Source organism: Sebastes umbrosus, chromosome 9 (assembly GCF_015220745.1).
Source record: "Sebastes umbrosus isolate fSebUmb1 chromosome 9, fSebUmb1.pri, whole genome shotgun sequence".
NCBI classification, from domain to species: domain Eukaryota; kingdom Metazoa; phylum Chordata; class Actinopteri; order Perciformes; family Sebastidae; genus Sebastes; species Sebastes umbrosus.
Genome location: NC_051277.1, coordinates 30,093,819 through 30,112,192, shown reverse-complemented (window position 1 = coordinate 30,112,192; position 18,374 = coordinate 30,093,819). Strand labels below are relative to the sequence as shown.

General features: G+C 42.5%; 1 protein-coding gene across 1 annotated transcript; it reads right to left on the bottom strand.

Moving 5' to 3' along the window:
- Window positions 1–1,584: 1,584 nt before the first annotated feature.
- On the bottom strand, window positions 1,585–13,868 carry atoh8 (atonal bHLH transcription factor 8). The gene is made up of 4 exons (XM_037780653.1): window positions 11,882–13,868; window positions 9,467–9,616; window positions 7,574–7,765; window positions 1,585–1,989 (listed from the first exon to the last, which is right to left on the bottom strand). Exons 1-4 carry the CDS (start codon window positions 12,512–12,514, stop codon window positions 1,984–1,986), a joined length of 981 nt encoding a protein of 326 aa, XP_037636581.1. The 5' UTR covers window positions 12,515–13,868; the 3' UTR covers window positions 1,585–1,983.
- Window positions 13,869–18,374: the final 4,506 nt, after the last annotated feature.

Sequence of the window (18,374 nt, the reverse complement as noted above, 5' to 3'; positions counted from 1 at the left end):
CAGAATGAGAAAAAATAATGTGTTTTTTTTAACATTAAATCATGTAAACATGTTTTAATAGAAACCCAAAATACAAACATGAACCTAAAATGAGCATGATATGTCCCCTTTAAATCACTGTAGTGGCCCTTTAATATTTGTGTTGATCGTAACAGCGTATTGTGGCCTTTACTATTAAAGCACATAGAGAGAAATACAATGTATAGTACGTATATTGTTTCACTGTATTGTTTGAGGAAAAATCACAGTGGAGGTAATATGTTTGCAAATATTTTTATTTGTATTGAAAAATCATAATTGGCATATTTTGAAATATAACAGACTTATAAACTATAAAACATCTACTATTAGAAACTGCTTAACAATTGAGCTGCTTGAACCGCAGTGAATATTCTAAATATAATATCTGCTGTTTGAGTTCAAATGTTTCATCCTTATTAAACTGTTTCAGAGCATTTTCACCTGCGACTAGACGGGCCTCATGCTCATGATGACGAAGTTAACCAGGAAATACATCGGGGAGAGCGGTAGGAAAGTAACACTTTTCAGATAAACGTCATTTTAAAAGATAACGTTACAGACAGAAACTCATTTTTGTTGTGATGGACAGCTCACATACACTATGTGTCCTATCAATACCAGGTGTTATCTTGTAAAATGTGTAACGACTTCAGTATAATGTGACTTTCGACCCCGTCAGTTGGGACGAAAGTAACATAACGGTATAAACTTTAATTATTTATATTTTTCTTGTTTTTATTAAACATGTCTGACAATGTCCTTGTTAATATGTGATTGCAAACATATTATGTCCTTTAATCTTAATAAAAAAAAATTATAAAAGTTAATTTTCAATTTCAATTTTTAATTTCATCGAACGTTTTACAACTGTTAAAGAAAATGTAACAGTGATTCAGATTCAGACAACTTCAGTAAGGGATAATGTACAGCGAGCCGGTCATTGTTGTGAAAGAATCCCCTCAGAAGGAGATTCTTAAGCAACAATAACCCATTAGTTGTACATTATCCCGCTTATTACACGACTTCTTACTTAAGAAATCAATATTTTGACACAAAAACGGTCCGCCAGAGTCCGACATCTGAACTGCGCCCATAGCAACAGTCTGTTATACATAGCAACGGTCTGTTATACAAAGCAACGGTCTGCTATACATAGCAACGGTCTGTTATACAGAAATTACAGACCGCAGAACGCCATGAATGATCAATCAGAATCGAGTATTCAACACAGCCGTGTAATAATTGATATTAACACATTTCATTCTGTTGTTAGACTCTACAGTAACGAAGGTGTGGACAAAAGAAACATCTGTTATTTTGTCCTGACAATGACCCCTGACAGTTAAACCTGACTTGCAGCTGTACTGAAGAACTCTGTCATGTCAAACTTCAGGATGTGTTTAAGTACTAAATTAATCTGTCAAATGATCATGACTATGACTCATGAAAAAATAAACACAAAAAGATGACCGCTTGAGTGATCCAAAAACACATGATTCTTCACATTCCTGGTGCGTGCTGTACGTAGTTTGGCCTATCAGACTTGTATGGGCTGCCGTGTTACTTTCGTACCGGCTCTCCCCTACTTAACAAGCCAGTAGTTTCTCCAATACATGTGTGTAGCTCATAGTTGAGTGGAGGTTATTGCTGATGGATTCCGCGGGCTGATCCTTTAAAGTCCCTACGTCACTTTGCATCTCTGTCTTTTTTCGTTGTTGTTGCTGTTGTTGTTGGTCGTGGGCCTTAAACTTTCACAATTCCACCTCAGGTAAGTATTGATGCTAGATACTAATGAGTGGTGAGAGCAACTCATGACAAAAAAAAAAAGTATAATTCATCTAGTTCACGCTTCCAATTATCCACTTCATCTTCATCTTTTCTCTGATCCTCATCTCGTCATTTGTCCTCCCAGTATACTGCATCCTCGTAGCTTCATCAGAGGTTCATGTGTCGGACCCAGCTTCACTCCTGAAACACAAAGAGGAACGAGTCCATCAAAACAATCTCAGCTGACAGTTGTGAGATTGGCTGCTTTGAACTCAGTTCCTACAGCTCCTGATTTGAACGTCTATATACTGTATACTGTATATATATATACAGTATATATATACGTATATATATATACTGTATATATATATATAACTTCATACAGCATCCACAATATTAAGGTCAAGGTCAAGGAAAACTTTATTACCCCCTAGGGCAGGGGTCAGCAACCTTTACTATCAAAAGAGCCATCTTAGGCAAAAATAAATACATAAATAAATCGGTCTGGAAATGCAAAACATTTGAGCATTGTGATGAAGGTAACACAGTTTATAGTCTAAGTATATAGCATATAAGTCTAATACAGTGAGGGCCAAAGTGCAAATGTACTGTATTAGGGCCACATTGAGGGAAAAAACATTTGAGATTTACAGAATATTACGACCTTTTTTTCTCGTTAAGTTATGACTTTATAACTTAACGAGAAAAAAAGGTCGTAATATTATGAGAATAAAGTCATAACTTTACAAGAAAAAAAGTTGTAATATTAAGAGAATAAAGTCATAACTTAAGGAGAAAAAAAAGTAATATTATGACTTTATTCCCGATATCTCCGATTTATTTTTTTTCCTCAATGTGGCCCTAATACTCCGTCGTACCATAGACCTACAACAATGATAAATTAAAATTAAAATGTAAACAAAAAACAGTCATTCATTTACATTTTGACCTTCTTCAAGGTCCTGCTTTGGAACAAAGGAGTCAAGTCATTCAGGGTGGTGCCTGCAATTTTGCTGCATACTTTGACTATGTCCTGCAACCTGTTCCTGTTTTTGGGGGTGAGCAACCCATACCAGCTGATAAAAGAGAAAGGTCGAGACAGATTTGATAAAACAAGAGTAAAACATTTTCATAAAAGGGTTGTCCACCTTAAAACTACAAAGTTTACGGTAAAAATACATCCGCTGATGAGCTTTTTTTGTCGTCAAGCTGCATCCACCTGAGTCTCCAAGGTTAGCCTGTCATCCAGTACCGTGCCAAGGTATTTGTACTGCTGCACCACCTCAACAGCCTGATCATTAATCCTTACAGGAGAGAAGACCGTAGGATTCTTCTTGAAATCTACTATCATCTCTTTTGTTTTGGACACATGTATATTTAAAAAGGACGTCCTACACCATCCATCCATCCATCTTCAACCGCTTATCTGGGATCGGGTCGCGGGGCAACAGCTCCAGCAGGGGACCCCACACTTCCCTTTCCCGGGCCACATTAACCAGCTCTGACTGGGGGACCCCGAGGCGTTCCCAGGCCAGTGTGGAGATATAATCTCTCCACCTAGTCCTGGGTCTTCCCCGTGGTCGCCTCCCAGCTGGTCGTGCCTGGAACACCTCCCAAGGGAGGCGCCCACGGGGCATCCGTACTAGATGCCCGAACCATCTCAACTGGCTCCTTTCGACGCAATGGAGCAGCGGCTCTACTCCGAGTCCCTCACGGATGACTGAGCTTCTCACCATATCTCTAAGGGAGACGCCAGCCACCCTTCTGAGGAAACCCATTTCGGCCGCTTGTACCCGCAATCTCGTTCTTTCGGTCATGACCCAACCCTCATGACTATAGGTGAGAGTAGGAACGAAGATTGACCGGTAGATCGAGAGCTTTGCCTTCCAGTTCAGCTCTCTTTTCGTCACAACGGTGCGGTAAAGCGAATGCAATACCGCCCCCGCTGCTCCGATTCTCCGACCAATCTCACGTTCCATAGTCCCCTCACTCGCGAACAAGACCCCGAGGTACTTGAACTCCTTCACTTGGGGTACGTCCTACACCAGTCAGTGAATTCTGACACTACAATCAGCCACGATCAGGGTCGTCATTACTGAGGAGAGACACGATCACCGAATCATCAGCGAACTTAAGGACATGTCGCCTCGAGTATTGAGTTTGGCTTCAATTTGTATATGAAACAAATAAAAGAGGTATATCAGTTGCAGTATACATATTTGCAGTGAAATCGAAATGATAAAAGCATATCTTCCAAAATTGACAGCGCATCCAAACGGCGAATCAAGCAGTACAACAGTAAGTTGAGGAGAACAGGTATGTGTATTAAACTGTGTAGGAAATGGCACATTATGTCAACCAGTAAAATTGTGTAAAGTAGTCTGCTTATGATTAATTGTCAAACGTACAGCGTGCATTCATGCGTACGCTGTTCTCAGTCCTTGCCGAGTGGTCCTGGCTAATGTCTGTCTATTTGGGGGGATGTCTGTTTTCCCTCAGTTACCTGGCCAAGACTACCATCTTTTCAATACAATGCTCATTGTCTTCCCACATTCTGCCACAACAGCTCAGCATGCATTTTATTTAGCTACTTAGTCTTATTTAACAGCAAAGTGCCAAGTAATTAATCCACTAATCTACTATTTTGGTTGTATGTGGTATGGTCAGCAGAGTAATTGGGTACCTACAAGTACCTCGGGGCTCCAGCTGGACGACAAACTGGACTGGACAATAAACACTGACTATATGAAGCAAATCTTTGCTGGGACGGTGGAGTGAGTGAAATATACAATTCAGTCTTCAGAAATGTCTAATCCTTCAGTAAATGTTGCCTATATTATCATATTAGATGGCACAATGTATAATATAAAGTCTAATATATGATAAATGGGTGCTGTAGATAGACAGAGGGAAAAAAGGTTCATGTTGATGAATAGATATTGTAAATCTGTATGTTGTGTTTATGTTTTTGCATACATTACAGCTCCATACATACAACATAGTTAACATTTTATAAAGCTAAAAATGCTGTGTGTACTATATTTACACTGTATCCCAAAAATATGCATCATTCTGTGACATTTTATGTTTTTGCACACATTGTTGATGTCACTATCATCACCTCTCTCTGTAATCCTCCAGAGGTGTAAGGTGTCAGATAACCCTGGTTCAACCCTGGTCATTGGTGTGAAAGGGGTTATATGAGAGGCTCTCCACTGTGTGCGTGTGTGTGTGTGTCTGTGGAGTAGTGTCACTACGTGGCTGCAGCCATGCTGTTTTAATCACAGTTAACATTACTGCTTGTAAGTCCTTAATATCTTGTTAAGCTGTGAATATATCACAGTAATTGGCCGGCCCAAGCAGACACATACAAGCTCATTTTGAGCAGAAAAGAAGCAGTTATTGTTGGAATGTATTAACATCACGTGCCAACAACAATCTATGAGACTACGTGTGCAGCTCAGGAAATAATAAAGTGTGAAGTTCCTCTTTAATTAAGTTTGTTTGTTGTCCATGTCAAGTTCCAGTTCTGATACTTGTGTATCAGACCTACAGTATGGTGGTGCAAAAATAAAAAATCACAATGGAGTAAAAACAAAAAAAATATTTTTTTCCTGCTAACTGTGCACACAGACTCAGTGGCTCTGAGGAAAATAAAAAAAGTATCCCCCCCTCCCCATGAAACACACACACACACATAGAGGCCCCCCCCCCCCCCCCCCCCCCCCCCCCTTCTCTCTCTCTTCTCTCTCTCTCTCTGTCTTTCCACCAGCTGCTGATGTCTGACAGGCTGATGATGACTGTGTTTTTTCCCCTCCTTGTTTCAAAGTATGTTGGAGCAGATGGCCTGGAGAGGCAGAGTGGGGGAATGTGTTGGAGAGACTGCTGGGGAATGTGCCAAGTGTGTGTGTGTGTGTGTGCACGCGTTTGTGTGGTTTCAGTTCGCGTGCCTTCTCGCTGCCCTCTGCCCTTCATGGCGCCAGCTCCACTTCCCCTCCACTCTAAACATCTGGTGTCTGGAACTTTGAGAACACATACATGCACGCACATAGCACATACACGCACACACACACACACACACACACACACACACACACACACACACACACACACACACACACGCAGGCATGCACACAGAGAGAAACAGCCAGGCAGCAAGCAGGGAAAAAGCCCTCCGCTAGTTAACATCTGAAAGAGCAACATGAGTGCATTAGTGTGAAGCTGGAGGAGAAAGCTGTATACTATGACTGTGTTTCATGAATGAAAACCTTTCCATCCAAGCATACTCAATTTGATATATATGTATTTATTTTATAGCCACAAGGGTATTGAATGTGTGTGAAATCACATTTACTCATCCCCTTTTTGTAGTAAAAAAAAATGATGTGGACGTGTTTTTTACAATTGTATTGTTAATAATTTTATACTATCAAAGAAAAAAGGTCTTCATGGGAAATTCAGAAAAACACAGCAGCCACACTGCCCGCGTGAAACGTGGACAGAAATCCTTCATTTGTCAACACGAGGCTTTTATTTTGAAATATGTGCCGGACAGTGTTGTAGAACATGCAGTGACTTGGAGAGCTCCATGAGTGAATATAGTACGGAGTTTTAATGGTGGATTATTACTATTATTTACAAATTACCACACGGTTAAAACGGTTAAAAGAAATGTTAATAATTAATTAAAAAGCTGAGCGGCTCGTCACTTTAAGGAGAAAAGCTGGTCCACCTTAACAGCCCACCTTAAGAGGCGGAGCGAGCCGGAGACTCCGGTGTCTGGCTCGCATGAGCGGAGTGGAGGAGTTGTAGTTTTGTAGCATTTATTCACCGACAAAATAAACTGTACACACACTGCTACACCTTCATTCACAGCTATAAGGCCACCAACAACCTCACACTCACGGTCTGCTAAGTTAACGTTCCCGGACAGTGAACTGCGGACTCAGTTGTCTGTTGTGCTCATACACTGCAGCTGGCGCACCGCTGCATGCGAGGCACAAATCTTGTCGGTTAACGGTTAATAATCGGTTAACGAGGGTCGGTTATCGGTTAAGAACATTTGATATAAAGCCATGGTCACACTACATGACTTTCAAAGTCATTGGATCACTGTAATGTTCACACTACACAACGTGATGTCTTAATCGGAAGCCTTGAAGTCATGTGGTATTCATATTACATGACTGACACACTACAAGATCTTTCACCGGGAGGAATCCCCAATGAGGTCTCCAGGTCTGATCTGGGGTCGTCGGGGAGCTCCAAAAACTGTTGTTGAGTGTAAAATCAGGGCTAAAGTGGTGTAGTGTGAACTTGGCATGAGAAGAAGAGTTTATCAGAAAAGCTAATGTGGGTGGTTGTTTAGAGTCTGTCTGGCTCAGTGTGACCATCTGCTCTGCCTGTGATAGAATGCTGACTGTTACTGCTTTATGCACGTACTTCTACTTGTACTGCACAAAGGAAGTGTCTGGCAGGTGATACAGCAAACAAAAGGATGGCAGAGTAAAAATGATTGGAACTAATTAATGAGTAAAAACAGTATTTGTGTTAAAAAAGAGAAAGTGCTCTCAGCAGAGTGGTCAGTATGACATGACTCTGTACTGATGGAACTGGTGCTGCCAATATTATACATTATATGGAATTTATCAAGACAACAGGCAAACTGTTGAGAATGTGTTAAGTTTATAATAACAACAAATTAAAACAGGACAGGGTCAGAAGATGGAGAAACGTCTTACTGAGCGTAGGGTGGAGGTATAATAGAGAATGAGTGCAGCCTCACCTTCCTCTTCTTGCTCCTACCCTCGGCCTGCAGGGTCCTGGTGCACTGCTCCACACACTGAGAGAAGCTCAAAGTGTTGTGGTCCGGACTGTAGTCCAGCTCAGCCAACTGAGCCAGAGACAGTATGTAGTTGCAGGCTATACGTAATATCGCCAGCTTGGATAGTTTCTGCCCGTAGGAGTAACACGGCACCTGGAGGGAGATGGGCATATAGTTATTTTGATATGTTTGACTGGCAACCTGTTTGATTGCAGCACTTTTGATTCAACCCTTTGGAACAACTGCAAGGCCTGAGCCGAAAGACCTCCTGTTAAGAGTTCTTATAGTCTCATATTGACTAAGTATGTCAGAGAGGTACTGTGGAGAGAGGCTGTTCAGGGCTTTATAGACAAGGAGCAACATTTTGTAATAAATTCTGAAACTAACCAGCTAATGCAGAGATCTGAGAACAGGTGTGATGTGATCAAATTTGTTCTTTCTTGTTAGGATTCTAGCAGTGGCATTTTAGTTTAGCTGTAGTGTGCCCACAGTCTTTTTAGATAGACCAGTGAGGAGGAAGTTCAATAGTCCAACCGACAAGAAATAAATGTCCATGTCTATAATGCATTATACACATACTTATGTGTTATATAATCTGCTTATAGCACTGTATAATTATAGTTACAAGCACTCATCTAAACATCCGTAATGCTTTAGTCCTGTAGCACTTGGTTCTATAAATAGGAACCAATCTTTTTCTAGTCAAGTGTTCCACCCAGTTTTTGATCACACACACACAGCTTGTTGCTGCAGTAGTTACACGTAGTTCTGGATGTTACTGATTTTGTGTTTAATATTGGAAACACGTTCCAGTTTAATGGACACTAAGAAGTCAACGGGAAAAATAAATTAACCGAATGTTCAACTGGGATTGTTTGTCTCGGATTCTAATTGGTCAGCCATGCATCAGACACGGTAATGAGTGTGTCGATTAGGCCAGTTATCAGTGGTGCAGCACCTCAGTGGATTAAAGTATTGGCTTAGCCTCTAAACTTGGCATGCTTTATGTGAGGAGGCTCTGGGTGTCTGGAGGTTAAGATAAAATGATGATGTTCCCGACTCCCATGGTAAACAGTCTGGACCAAGGGTTGAACACATTGTTGTGCCTCCTCCCTGGTGGTGTGATTATACGTGATTCTGTATGACGTGGAACATACTGTATAGTAAGTAATGCTACTTTAAGTTTTTGGCATGTCTGTGTCCATGCATACATGCGGTACCAAGATCTTCTCTGACATCAGATTTATGTTGTAATAAACACATATTCAAGTAAGGATAACTGAGGCTTGAGTTTGTTCCATTATTCATCAAAGTGCAGATTGACCAGAAGTGCAGGTTTCCCACATCACTCATATTGACGTTATCTCTTCCGATCTTCCTTTCCGCTCACAGCATCCAGGCAGGTGCACCGAGCACAGTGTGCATCATTACTGGGAGATTAGATCGATTTTGACTCGCTCGGTTTTATTTGCTGTTTTACAGTTGTCCCATAACTTGATTTCCACAGGGATGATGTTACTTACGAAAATCGCTTTCATTTACAAAAAAAAAAATACAAATCAAACAAATAAAGGTTCTTCATCACGCTGATTAAAAACACTGTTAATACAGTTCGGGTGTTTTGAAGTGGGGTTTGTGGTGTCAGTTTCTGTTAAACAAGACACAATGATATTTAATATGAAATTTTATTTCCTGTATTACATCGTCAGCATCTACGCATCAAGGCCACCGTCAACACATTTATTGTTACCAAAAGCCAAAAGCACCTTGTGTGTGATTCTGCGCAATGTTTATATGTACAGTATGCACGTGGGTTGTTTGTGTGTGTTTTTCAGTGTGGACTGTGAGTCTGACCTGCTTCCTCAGGGCCTCAAACGCAGCACTGATGGTGTGGACGCGGGTCCTCTCTCTGGCGTTGGCTAGAAGCCTCCTGGTCTGCTGGATGGCTTTGACCTCTGGGTGACGCCCAGGTCCGCCATCACTCATCCGTTTCCTGGGAGAATCCTGAGAGCAGAAGGACATTATTATTACTGAACTTGTCCTCTGAAACAGAGATTTTCACCCACAAGTCATACTCATAGAGTTTTTTCACTGCGGGTGGTTAATTGTGGCGAGCCATGCTGTGAACAGCAAGTGTTTTTCCACCGCACCACACAGCAAGGTCAAGTTCTTTACCTTGATGACGTGTGCTAGTCACAAACCACATTAACAGCCTGTCACCTGCAGCTCTTTTCAGCTCCCTGCAACCAAATAGCACCGAATATGTCCATATCTGGTTGATTATACCTGTTTTATTCAAGAATAGCAACACTAATGAAGCTCATCATTAAAAATCAGTGGATAGTTTTTAATGTGAACAGCAATGGTTCAGTGAGCTGTAAATAGCCAGTAAATAGTCAAATAAGACTAGATCATGAATTAGATGTCTTTCTAGTGACTGTAACAGTCACCTAGCTATACAGACAGGGAGGAGAATGCCACAGGTTGGCCATGGTTGCTACGCAGGAGGAGAGCAGCAGGGCATCAGGGCTATCCCCTGCTGGCTTGGCTTGGCACACCGCGGTTAAAGCAGACCGATCCAGGCCCATGGGAAAACCCTATCTTCAGATCTGGAAGGCAGCAGTTCATCATTTGAACCAAACCTTGATTAACACCTCACCATAATCAACCTTTGGACCATGTGGACTGGAGTACAGCAAATGATGAATAAACATTGATTCAAATTTATTTTTGATCAATATATTGTTTTGTTTTGACATTTTTGTTTGAAATGTGTTCCCCCACTGGACTGAGAATACGATTTTTGGACTCAGTAGAAGAGTTAAGCCAGATGTTTTGCAGTGAGTTCATAATGGAAACCAGAAAAAACAAGGCTGCTTGAAGCAGGATAAGGACTGTTCAATCACAATGTCAGATGATTCCAGTTCACTGGAGCCAGGATTCTAGACACGGGATTCTACACGAGTCTATAGGTTTTCAGTCATACTGATTGCTAGATGTTTTTAATAGGCCACCAGAATGAGAAAATCAGCATATGAAAGCCCATTTATTCTTGAGCCTGTACTGATGGTCACCATACATGAGGATGGGCAGGTCCCTACCACAGTAACTGACATGTTGAGCTTCAAAAGATATTCATCTGGTATCAATGAATGTCACAAAAGTATTGATTAGTAATCGCTGATGAGCAGTCCCACACAAAATCTGCACCCGCAGAATTACTACACCTCTGCAGATTTTAAACCAATAGAGATGCTCCTTTTTATCTTAAATTAATATTTAAAGGTAGGGCTGGTAGTGCTGTTCAAATACATGTTTTGTTATATTTGTTGAAATTCTCATAACATCCCAACAGCAATCAATAAATCAAATGCTCTGACAAAAAAAGAAGGAAAAAAATCCTGTATCTGTGGCTGTTGCAAGACTGTAGTCAGCACGTCCAAATGTTTCATTCGGGTCCACGTACCCGTCTACCTACCTAACTGCCTGCCTGTCTACAGTACCTGTGCACTCATTGTGCATAACTTGAGTCTTCTACAAGCTGCTAGCCTGACAGCTGTAAGCTGTAGTCATTCGTTTATGTTCATTATGATAATTTTGGGGGGAGGCCTGAACAGATGAACTGTCAGTGTTGCAGACTTGACAACTTTCTCTCTAGATTTAGGGACTTTTGGAACTTTTGGACATTCATTGGAAAAGAGTTGGCAACACTGGGCTTGGTTTTTCGGTTGTATCATTTTTTAAATTTCATGTACTCTTGCTAGTTTCTCAAGATCACCGACCCTACCTTTAAGAGAACAAGACCAGATTACAAGCACAAAAATATTCCACTAAATTCCACACCACTGAAAATTGTAGGAAACAAACTAATTCAACCCTGATAAGCACAACACATTAGGTAAATGATCTTGAAAAGAGGTACAATGCACCTAATCACAGCTGCACAGCAATAACAAACTTCTAACTAACGGTTATTTTCATTACTGATTAATCAATTGGTTATTTTTCAATTAATCAATGAATCCACTTAAGTCTATAAAATGTGAGAGAATAGTGAGCATAGTCCCAGAAGTGGAGAAACTAAAACAAGTCAAGGTCTAGAGACTTAACAAATTAAACCATTAATTGATTATCAAAATTGTTGCTGATTCATTTCTAATAAAAAATAAATGAATAATTTCAGCTTTAATTTCTATACATTGATATTTCTCCAAGGAAATATTTCTAAGAACAAAGTTTTATTTTTTTCATGACACTCCACACATTCACCTCTGGTGACTGGTCCTCAGGCTCCAGGAGCTCGTGACACTGGGGGGCTCTCTGGATGGAGAGCGCTGCGGTCTGACCCGACAGAGGGGGCTCCAGGGAGAAGGTCTGGTGGCTGGGCGAATGGCTGTGGCTGCTGTGGCTGGTCGATGTCGACAGAGGGAAAGAGGAGCGGTGGCCCAGTTTGAGTCTGTTGGACAGAGGCTGGGAGATGGCCGTGGGCCAGTGGGAGATTTCAGAGTTTGAGAACGGAGAGGTAGGTAACTGGGACAGTCTGGACGTGATGGAGGGCACGTTGATGCCGATTCTCATGTCTATGGCGCCGCTCTGAGCCGGGGCCACGTTGCCTTCTGGTAGTCCTGATAGAATCCCCGTAGTGCTGCTGGCCATCCCCTCCTGTGACATCATCAGTTGTCTATGCAGCGGAGCCAACCTGCTGACATCACATGCCTCTGTCTGGGTGTCATCTACCGAGTCCACGTTCGACATCCTCTCAGAATCAGGTTCGCTGAAAAGCCTTTTAGGCTCCCGAGACTTCCTCTTGAACTTCTTGTTAGTGCTGGGCACCGTGATAATTACCGGGTCTTTGTTGATGGGTGTATTCCAGGTGTCACTCAGTGAATGAGGGTTCTTCATTTTCGGACAATTAGTGTAACCAACAAGCTGGTGAAGTGAACTACAAATCTAATTTCAACTATGCAAAGTGCAAGTGAAGCTGAACTACGTGCATCGAATGCGAAGCCTTCAAAAAATTAAATGTTTCAAGTTTCACTCACTGTGTCATCTTTCAAATCTGTCACCTGCTGGTTTCTTTACTATCAAAAAGTCAAAGGGGACTTCTGTGTTTCAGACACAACTTTTGGTCCCAGTCTATGTGAAAGTTCCCAATTCATAATGTACACATACTTAATGAGTTTTGTTCAATAATACACACACAAAACTACCTTCCTGACGAACCTTCAGCTGCCAACAGTGTAACACAAGCTGTCCAACTGCACTGACAGAAGCTGCACAGCCGTGTGTGTTACTCTAACTTCACCAGCAGACTTTCTGTGGCTCCACTCTGTCTGCATAGCAGCATCCTGAATAATCCACATTAGTACACAAAGCTGTGTAACATCTGCTGTTCAAGCACAAGTCGTTCCCTCTGGATCCAGGGAGACTTTGCAGGGTAGTAGCTTTCCCCTCGTTCTGTGAAGGCTTCTTTTCTTGTGTGAGCCGTCCAGGCCTGTGTGCCTCAGAACTGGGGTTACAGTGGAGCTGTCTGAGCGTGGCTCCAGTCAGTCTGCATAGCAGCACTGTGAATAACCCACACTGATACACACACACAAACACACACACTGAGACACAGTGGAGCTTCAGCTGCTGGACAGAATAATGTGAACAGCACATGAATAAGGATGGCAACTCTTCATGAGCTCAAGATCACATAATCCAAATGACCACAAGCTGTTTTTACACAAGACTTATTGTCTTATTATGAAGAGTCTTATTGGATTAGTTACAGAATAGAACAAATAAAGACTTCTGGTGGGCTGTCATTGAGTGCCAACAGAGTTTAAAACACAGAATAAGTAGAGGATCCTTCTATTAGTGACTTTCTAAACTCCACCAGACTTTAAAAAAAAAAAAAGTGTCCCAGCAGCTGGTCAGGGTTCAAGGTGTCCAGGATGAGAATGTCCCCTACATGCTGCTCCAAGACAGATATACATCCCAATGAGTCCCTTCTGGTAGAAAGCTCCGGTAATCAAACTGCCACTTCAAGACCAGTGATCCGGATCCGCGGGACAGTAACTTACTGCTTCTCCAACATATTAATCAGAGTTCATTAGTCCGCTGGCTGTGTCTCCTGAGCTGACACCGGTAGGTCTGGTCCGGTAGGTATGGTCCGGTCCGGTCCGGTCCGGTCCTCTCGGTGTGTCGCGTGCAGCGCTCTGCGAGCCGTTAGAGGAGCAGATAGTGAAGTGGTTACAAAAAGCGAAGGGAGCTCGCGCTCGTCTGCTGGCGTCTGACTGGCTGGAGCTGTCTCGAGCACAAGCACACACACACACACGCACGCACACACACACACACACACACACACACACACACAAACACACACACACACACATACACACACACAGAGAGAGAGAAGAGAGAGAGAGAGAGAGAATTCTTTTCTTTTTACATTAGTTTATTTCTTTAGAGCAGCTCCATCAGACATGATTATGATTTCTACCCATTAAAGCACAGATTATTCACTATTAAAGATTAATAGATTAATTATTAGATTGTTAATTAATAGATGAATAGGTTGTTGACCTTTACTCAGTTACAGGACCAGGTCAGCAGTGCCACTTGCTGGTGTTGGGTTCGAACAGGAACTCCCAGGCTACTTTGAATTTGCCCAATTAAAGCGGAAGTAGGCGAGATTGGAGCAAATATGATTAAAAAAAGTTATTTTTATAAAAAACTGTCGCTATATCCTGACAGTAGTAAATGAAACAGGTAACCTGGAAAAAAATCATGTGCCTCCGTGTCCTCCGGTGCTCCTAACGGCATCTGCAAGATTTCACAGACCGGAGGAAAACAAGCAGTCAGAGCTGATCTGAGGTCTGCTGTCCATCTGCCGTCTATGAGAGCCGGCTGTCAATCACTCGCGAACTCTGACTAAACGGTCAAACTAGGCAGCGCTGATCAAATATGAATCAATATTCTGTTACGTTAATGCCTATTTCTCTCCTCAGATGTTTTCAGAATCATCTTGTAGTGAACGGTTTAGCTGTAAAATTAGAAAGTTTGTGACACCGCCACCATTGTGAAATCTGGTGAAGGATCGCCAAGTTCCGGTCACATGACCGGAGCACAGCCAATAGGAACGCTCTCTCAATGAAATTGAGGAGGAGCAGAAGTCTAGTTATCTCTCAGAACACTTGAATTACAATATGCTGAAAGGTTATTATGGAATTTTTGCCCAATGATGCCAAAAATATACTGCCTACTGCCACTTAAAAAATAAACTAGCCTATAGACTACTACACAATTAACCCCTTAGGGCTCATGGCCATATCATGAAGCTATGCCAAAGGTATCAAATTTATTATTTTCAAAAAGTACATTTGCTGGTTATCTCTTGCTGCATTCACTTGGACTCGGACATCGGAGTTTCGCTTTTGTGAATTTCCCACCAGCCACAACTTTTGATAAATATACACCGATCAGCCATAACATTAGGTCAGCGTGGGCACCCTGACCGGTCTGCGGCTACGCTGCCCCGTACGCAACAAACTGCGATGCACTGTGTGTTCTGACACCTTTCTATCGGAACCAGCATTAACTTTTTCAGCAATTTGAGCTACAGTAGCTCTTCTATTGGATCGGACAACACTTGTCAGCCGTCGCTTCCCACGCTGACCCTGTCGCCGGTTCACCGGTTTTCCTTCCTTGGACCACTTTTAGTAGGTCCTGACCACTGTAGACCGGGAACATCCCACAAGAGCTGCAGTTTTGGAGATGCTCTGATCCAGTCGTCTAACCAGCACTATTTGGCCCTTGTCAAAGTCACTCACATCCTTACGCTGGCCCATTTTTCCTGCTTCAAACACAAAGATCAAAGTTCAAAATGTTCACTTGCTGTCTAATATATCGCCGCCACTGCCAGGTGCCATTGTAACGAGATAGTCAATGTTATTCACTTCACCTGTTAGTGGTCTTAATGTTATTGCTGATCAGTGTATATTGAGATGGCAGCTTGCGGCGCTGTGTTAGTGTTTAAACTGCCAGAAAATGTTCAGCTCACTCCCTCTGGGCGCTCACATAAAGGGCCTCTCCATCTCAAAGTCCGGGGCTGAATTTCAGTCCCAGTCCGCCCCTGGATGTCGCACACCCAGTTTTTCTGATGCACACACCCACGGTGGGTTTTCTGGCTATGTCCTACCATGTGACACCATGTGGCAGGTCGGGGCATCTACTGACACCTGACATCTAAGCTGCAGCAGGGCGACTCCTGACACTCTGTGACACCCTGTGGCACTCCTATGACACCCTGTGGCAACCCTGTGACAGCCTGCGGCAGCTCGTGGCATCTACTGCTTTAAAAGGTGGATTTACAGACAATTTTAGCATGAGGATATAGGGGAAACTCACCCTAGAATTACTGTAATCTCACTGCTACAACAGTAATGTAAGGGGGGGACATCCAGTGTCTCGTTTACTGGAGACACTCACCTTACCTCTCCCTCTCATTGTCTCTCTGCTGGACTGATTATATACCTCACCATACTGATATATTCTTGTTATATATTATACTATACCATATGATACCATACTATATTTGATATTCTATTCAATTCTATGTTACATATTATATTATATTATATTGCTGTGCTATACTTACACCATATACTACCGCCATCAGTGTATGAATGTGTGTGTGATGTGACGACCCCTCCACTCCACTAGGTGTCCCGTGTCTTTTTGCTGGTTCTCCTTTGTTTTGCAGGAGAGAGGGTCGTCAGGCTGATGAGCCACACCTGGGCTTGGTGTGGTTGGGATAAAAGCGCTCTACCTTTCAACAGATGTCTCTCTTCCTTGGCTGGCACACCTGTTTTGGTTTTGTTTGCGGCAGATATTTTCACCCACCCACACATGCCTACATCACTGATTACCGACTGTCCACGTTTATTTTGTTATTTATTGTTAGTTTGTCAATTTTTTAAACTCGTCTGGTCTTCCCTTTTTGTTGCAACCTTTGAGCTGGGTTGTAACAGTGAATGGGTGAATGCTGACATGTAGGCTAAAGCGCTTTGAGTGGTCGGAAGACTAGAAAAGCTGCTATATAAATGCAAGTCCATTTACCATTTATTATGTCTCATATACCCATGATATATCATAATGTAACATTATGTTAATGTTAATTGACTCTTGCACTATATTCTATTACATTAATACAGACAAACACTGAGTATCATTACTTAAAGTTGCAGTGTCCCTCTAAAATCTATATAGAGTGTACCAGCTTTAAAAATTAAAATTGGCTTTATTTCACCAAATAAAAGAACTTGGTATGAATTCAGCAACCTAAACTTATGCCCACTCGTCCTGGCCCGATGAAAGCACACAAAAAGGTTTCATAATTGGCTCCTGTGCAGAATCTTCCAACACACCACACACACACACATCCATCTGATGACTCTGAAGACAAACCTAAAAAAGAAAATCTAAATTTGTTTTAATATCTGGATTTTCCCTTATTTTATTTATCTGGTTAATTGGGTGTTCGAAGAAGAGTTGATGTCCTAATGGATGTCAAATTGAATGGAACACTGGAATCAGCTTATAAAACATCCACCATGTGTTGTTGGTTTGGTTAACTCCCCAACATTGCTAAAACCTCCAAATCCACAAAAATAAAAATTACTGAGGACGTGACCCTCAATGGTCCTAATATGGTCCTCTCTCTAGGTTCCATGGTGGAGAGGAGATCGTGTTGCTCTTGCTCCATCTATTCGGCGTGGAGAGGTGGTCGTGTTGCTCTGACTATCTATCTGGCGTGGAGAGGAGGTTGTGTTGCTCTGGCTCTATCTATCTGGTGTGGAGAGGAGGTCATGTTGCTCTGGTTCTACCTGTCTGATGTGGAGAGGACGTTGTGTTGCTCTGGCTCTACCTATCTGGCGTGGAGAGGAGGTTGTTTTGCCCGGGCTCTATCTACCTGGCGTGGAGAGGAGGTTGTGTCGCCCTGGCTCTATCTGGTTGGCGTGGAGAGGTCGTGTTGCCCTGGCTCTATCTGGTTGGCGTGGAGAGGAGGTCGTGTTGCCCTGGCTCTATCTATCTGGCATGGAGAGGAGGTTGTGTCGCCCTGGCTCTATCTATCTGGCATGGAGAGGAGGTCGTGTCGTCCTGGCTCTATCTGGTTGGCGTGGAGAGGAGGTTGTGTCGCCCTGGCTCTATCTGGTTGGCGTGGAGAGGAGGTCGTGTCGCCCTGGCTCTGGCTGGTTGGCGTGGAGAGGAGGTTGTGTCGCCCTGGCTCTATCTGGTTGGCGTGGAGAGGAGGTCGTGTTGTTCTGGCTCTATCTGTTTGGCGACGCCGGGAAGCTGCTTGACATCCTCTTGGATCCACCTTCTCACACATGTTCACATTACATGTATTATTTTTTGTCATATGGATTGTCTATGTTGTATTTTCATTATGTTGTTACTCCGTAACCACTCAACATCTATTGCACGTCTGTCCATCCTGGAAGGGGATCCCTCCTCTGTTGCTCTTCCTGATGTTTCTTCCATTTTTTCCCTGTAAAAAGGTTTTTTTTTTGTCTAAGTTTTTCCTCATCCGATGAGAGGGTCATACTGTAAAGGACAGAGGGTGTTGTATCCTGTACAGATTGTAAAGCCTCCTGAGGCAAATTTGTGATTTGTGATTTTGGGCTGCACAAATAAAATTGACTTGACTTGACTTGGATGGCAGCTTCTCTTCTTAACAGACCCTTACCACCCACAATGACAACAAAACGACTCCCAA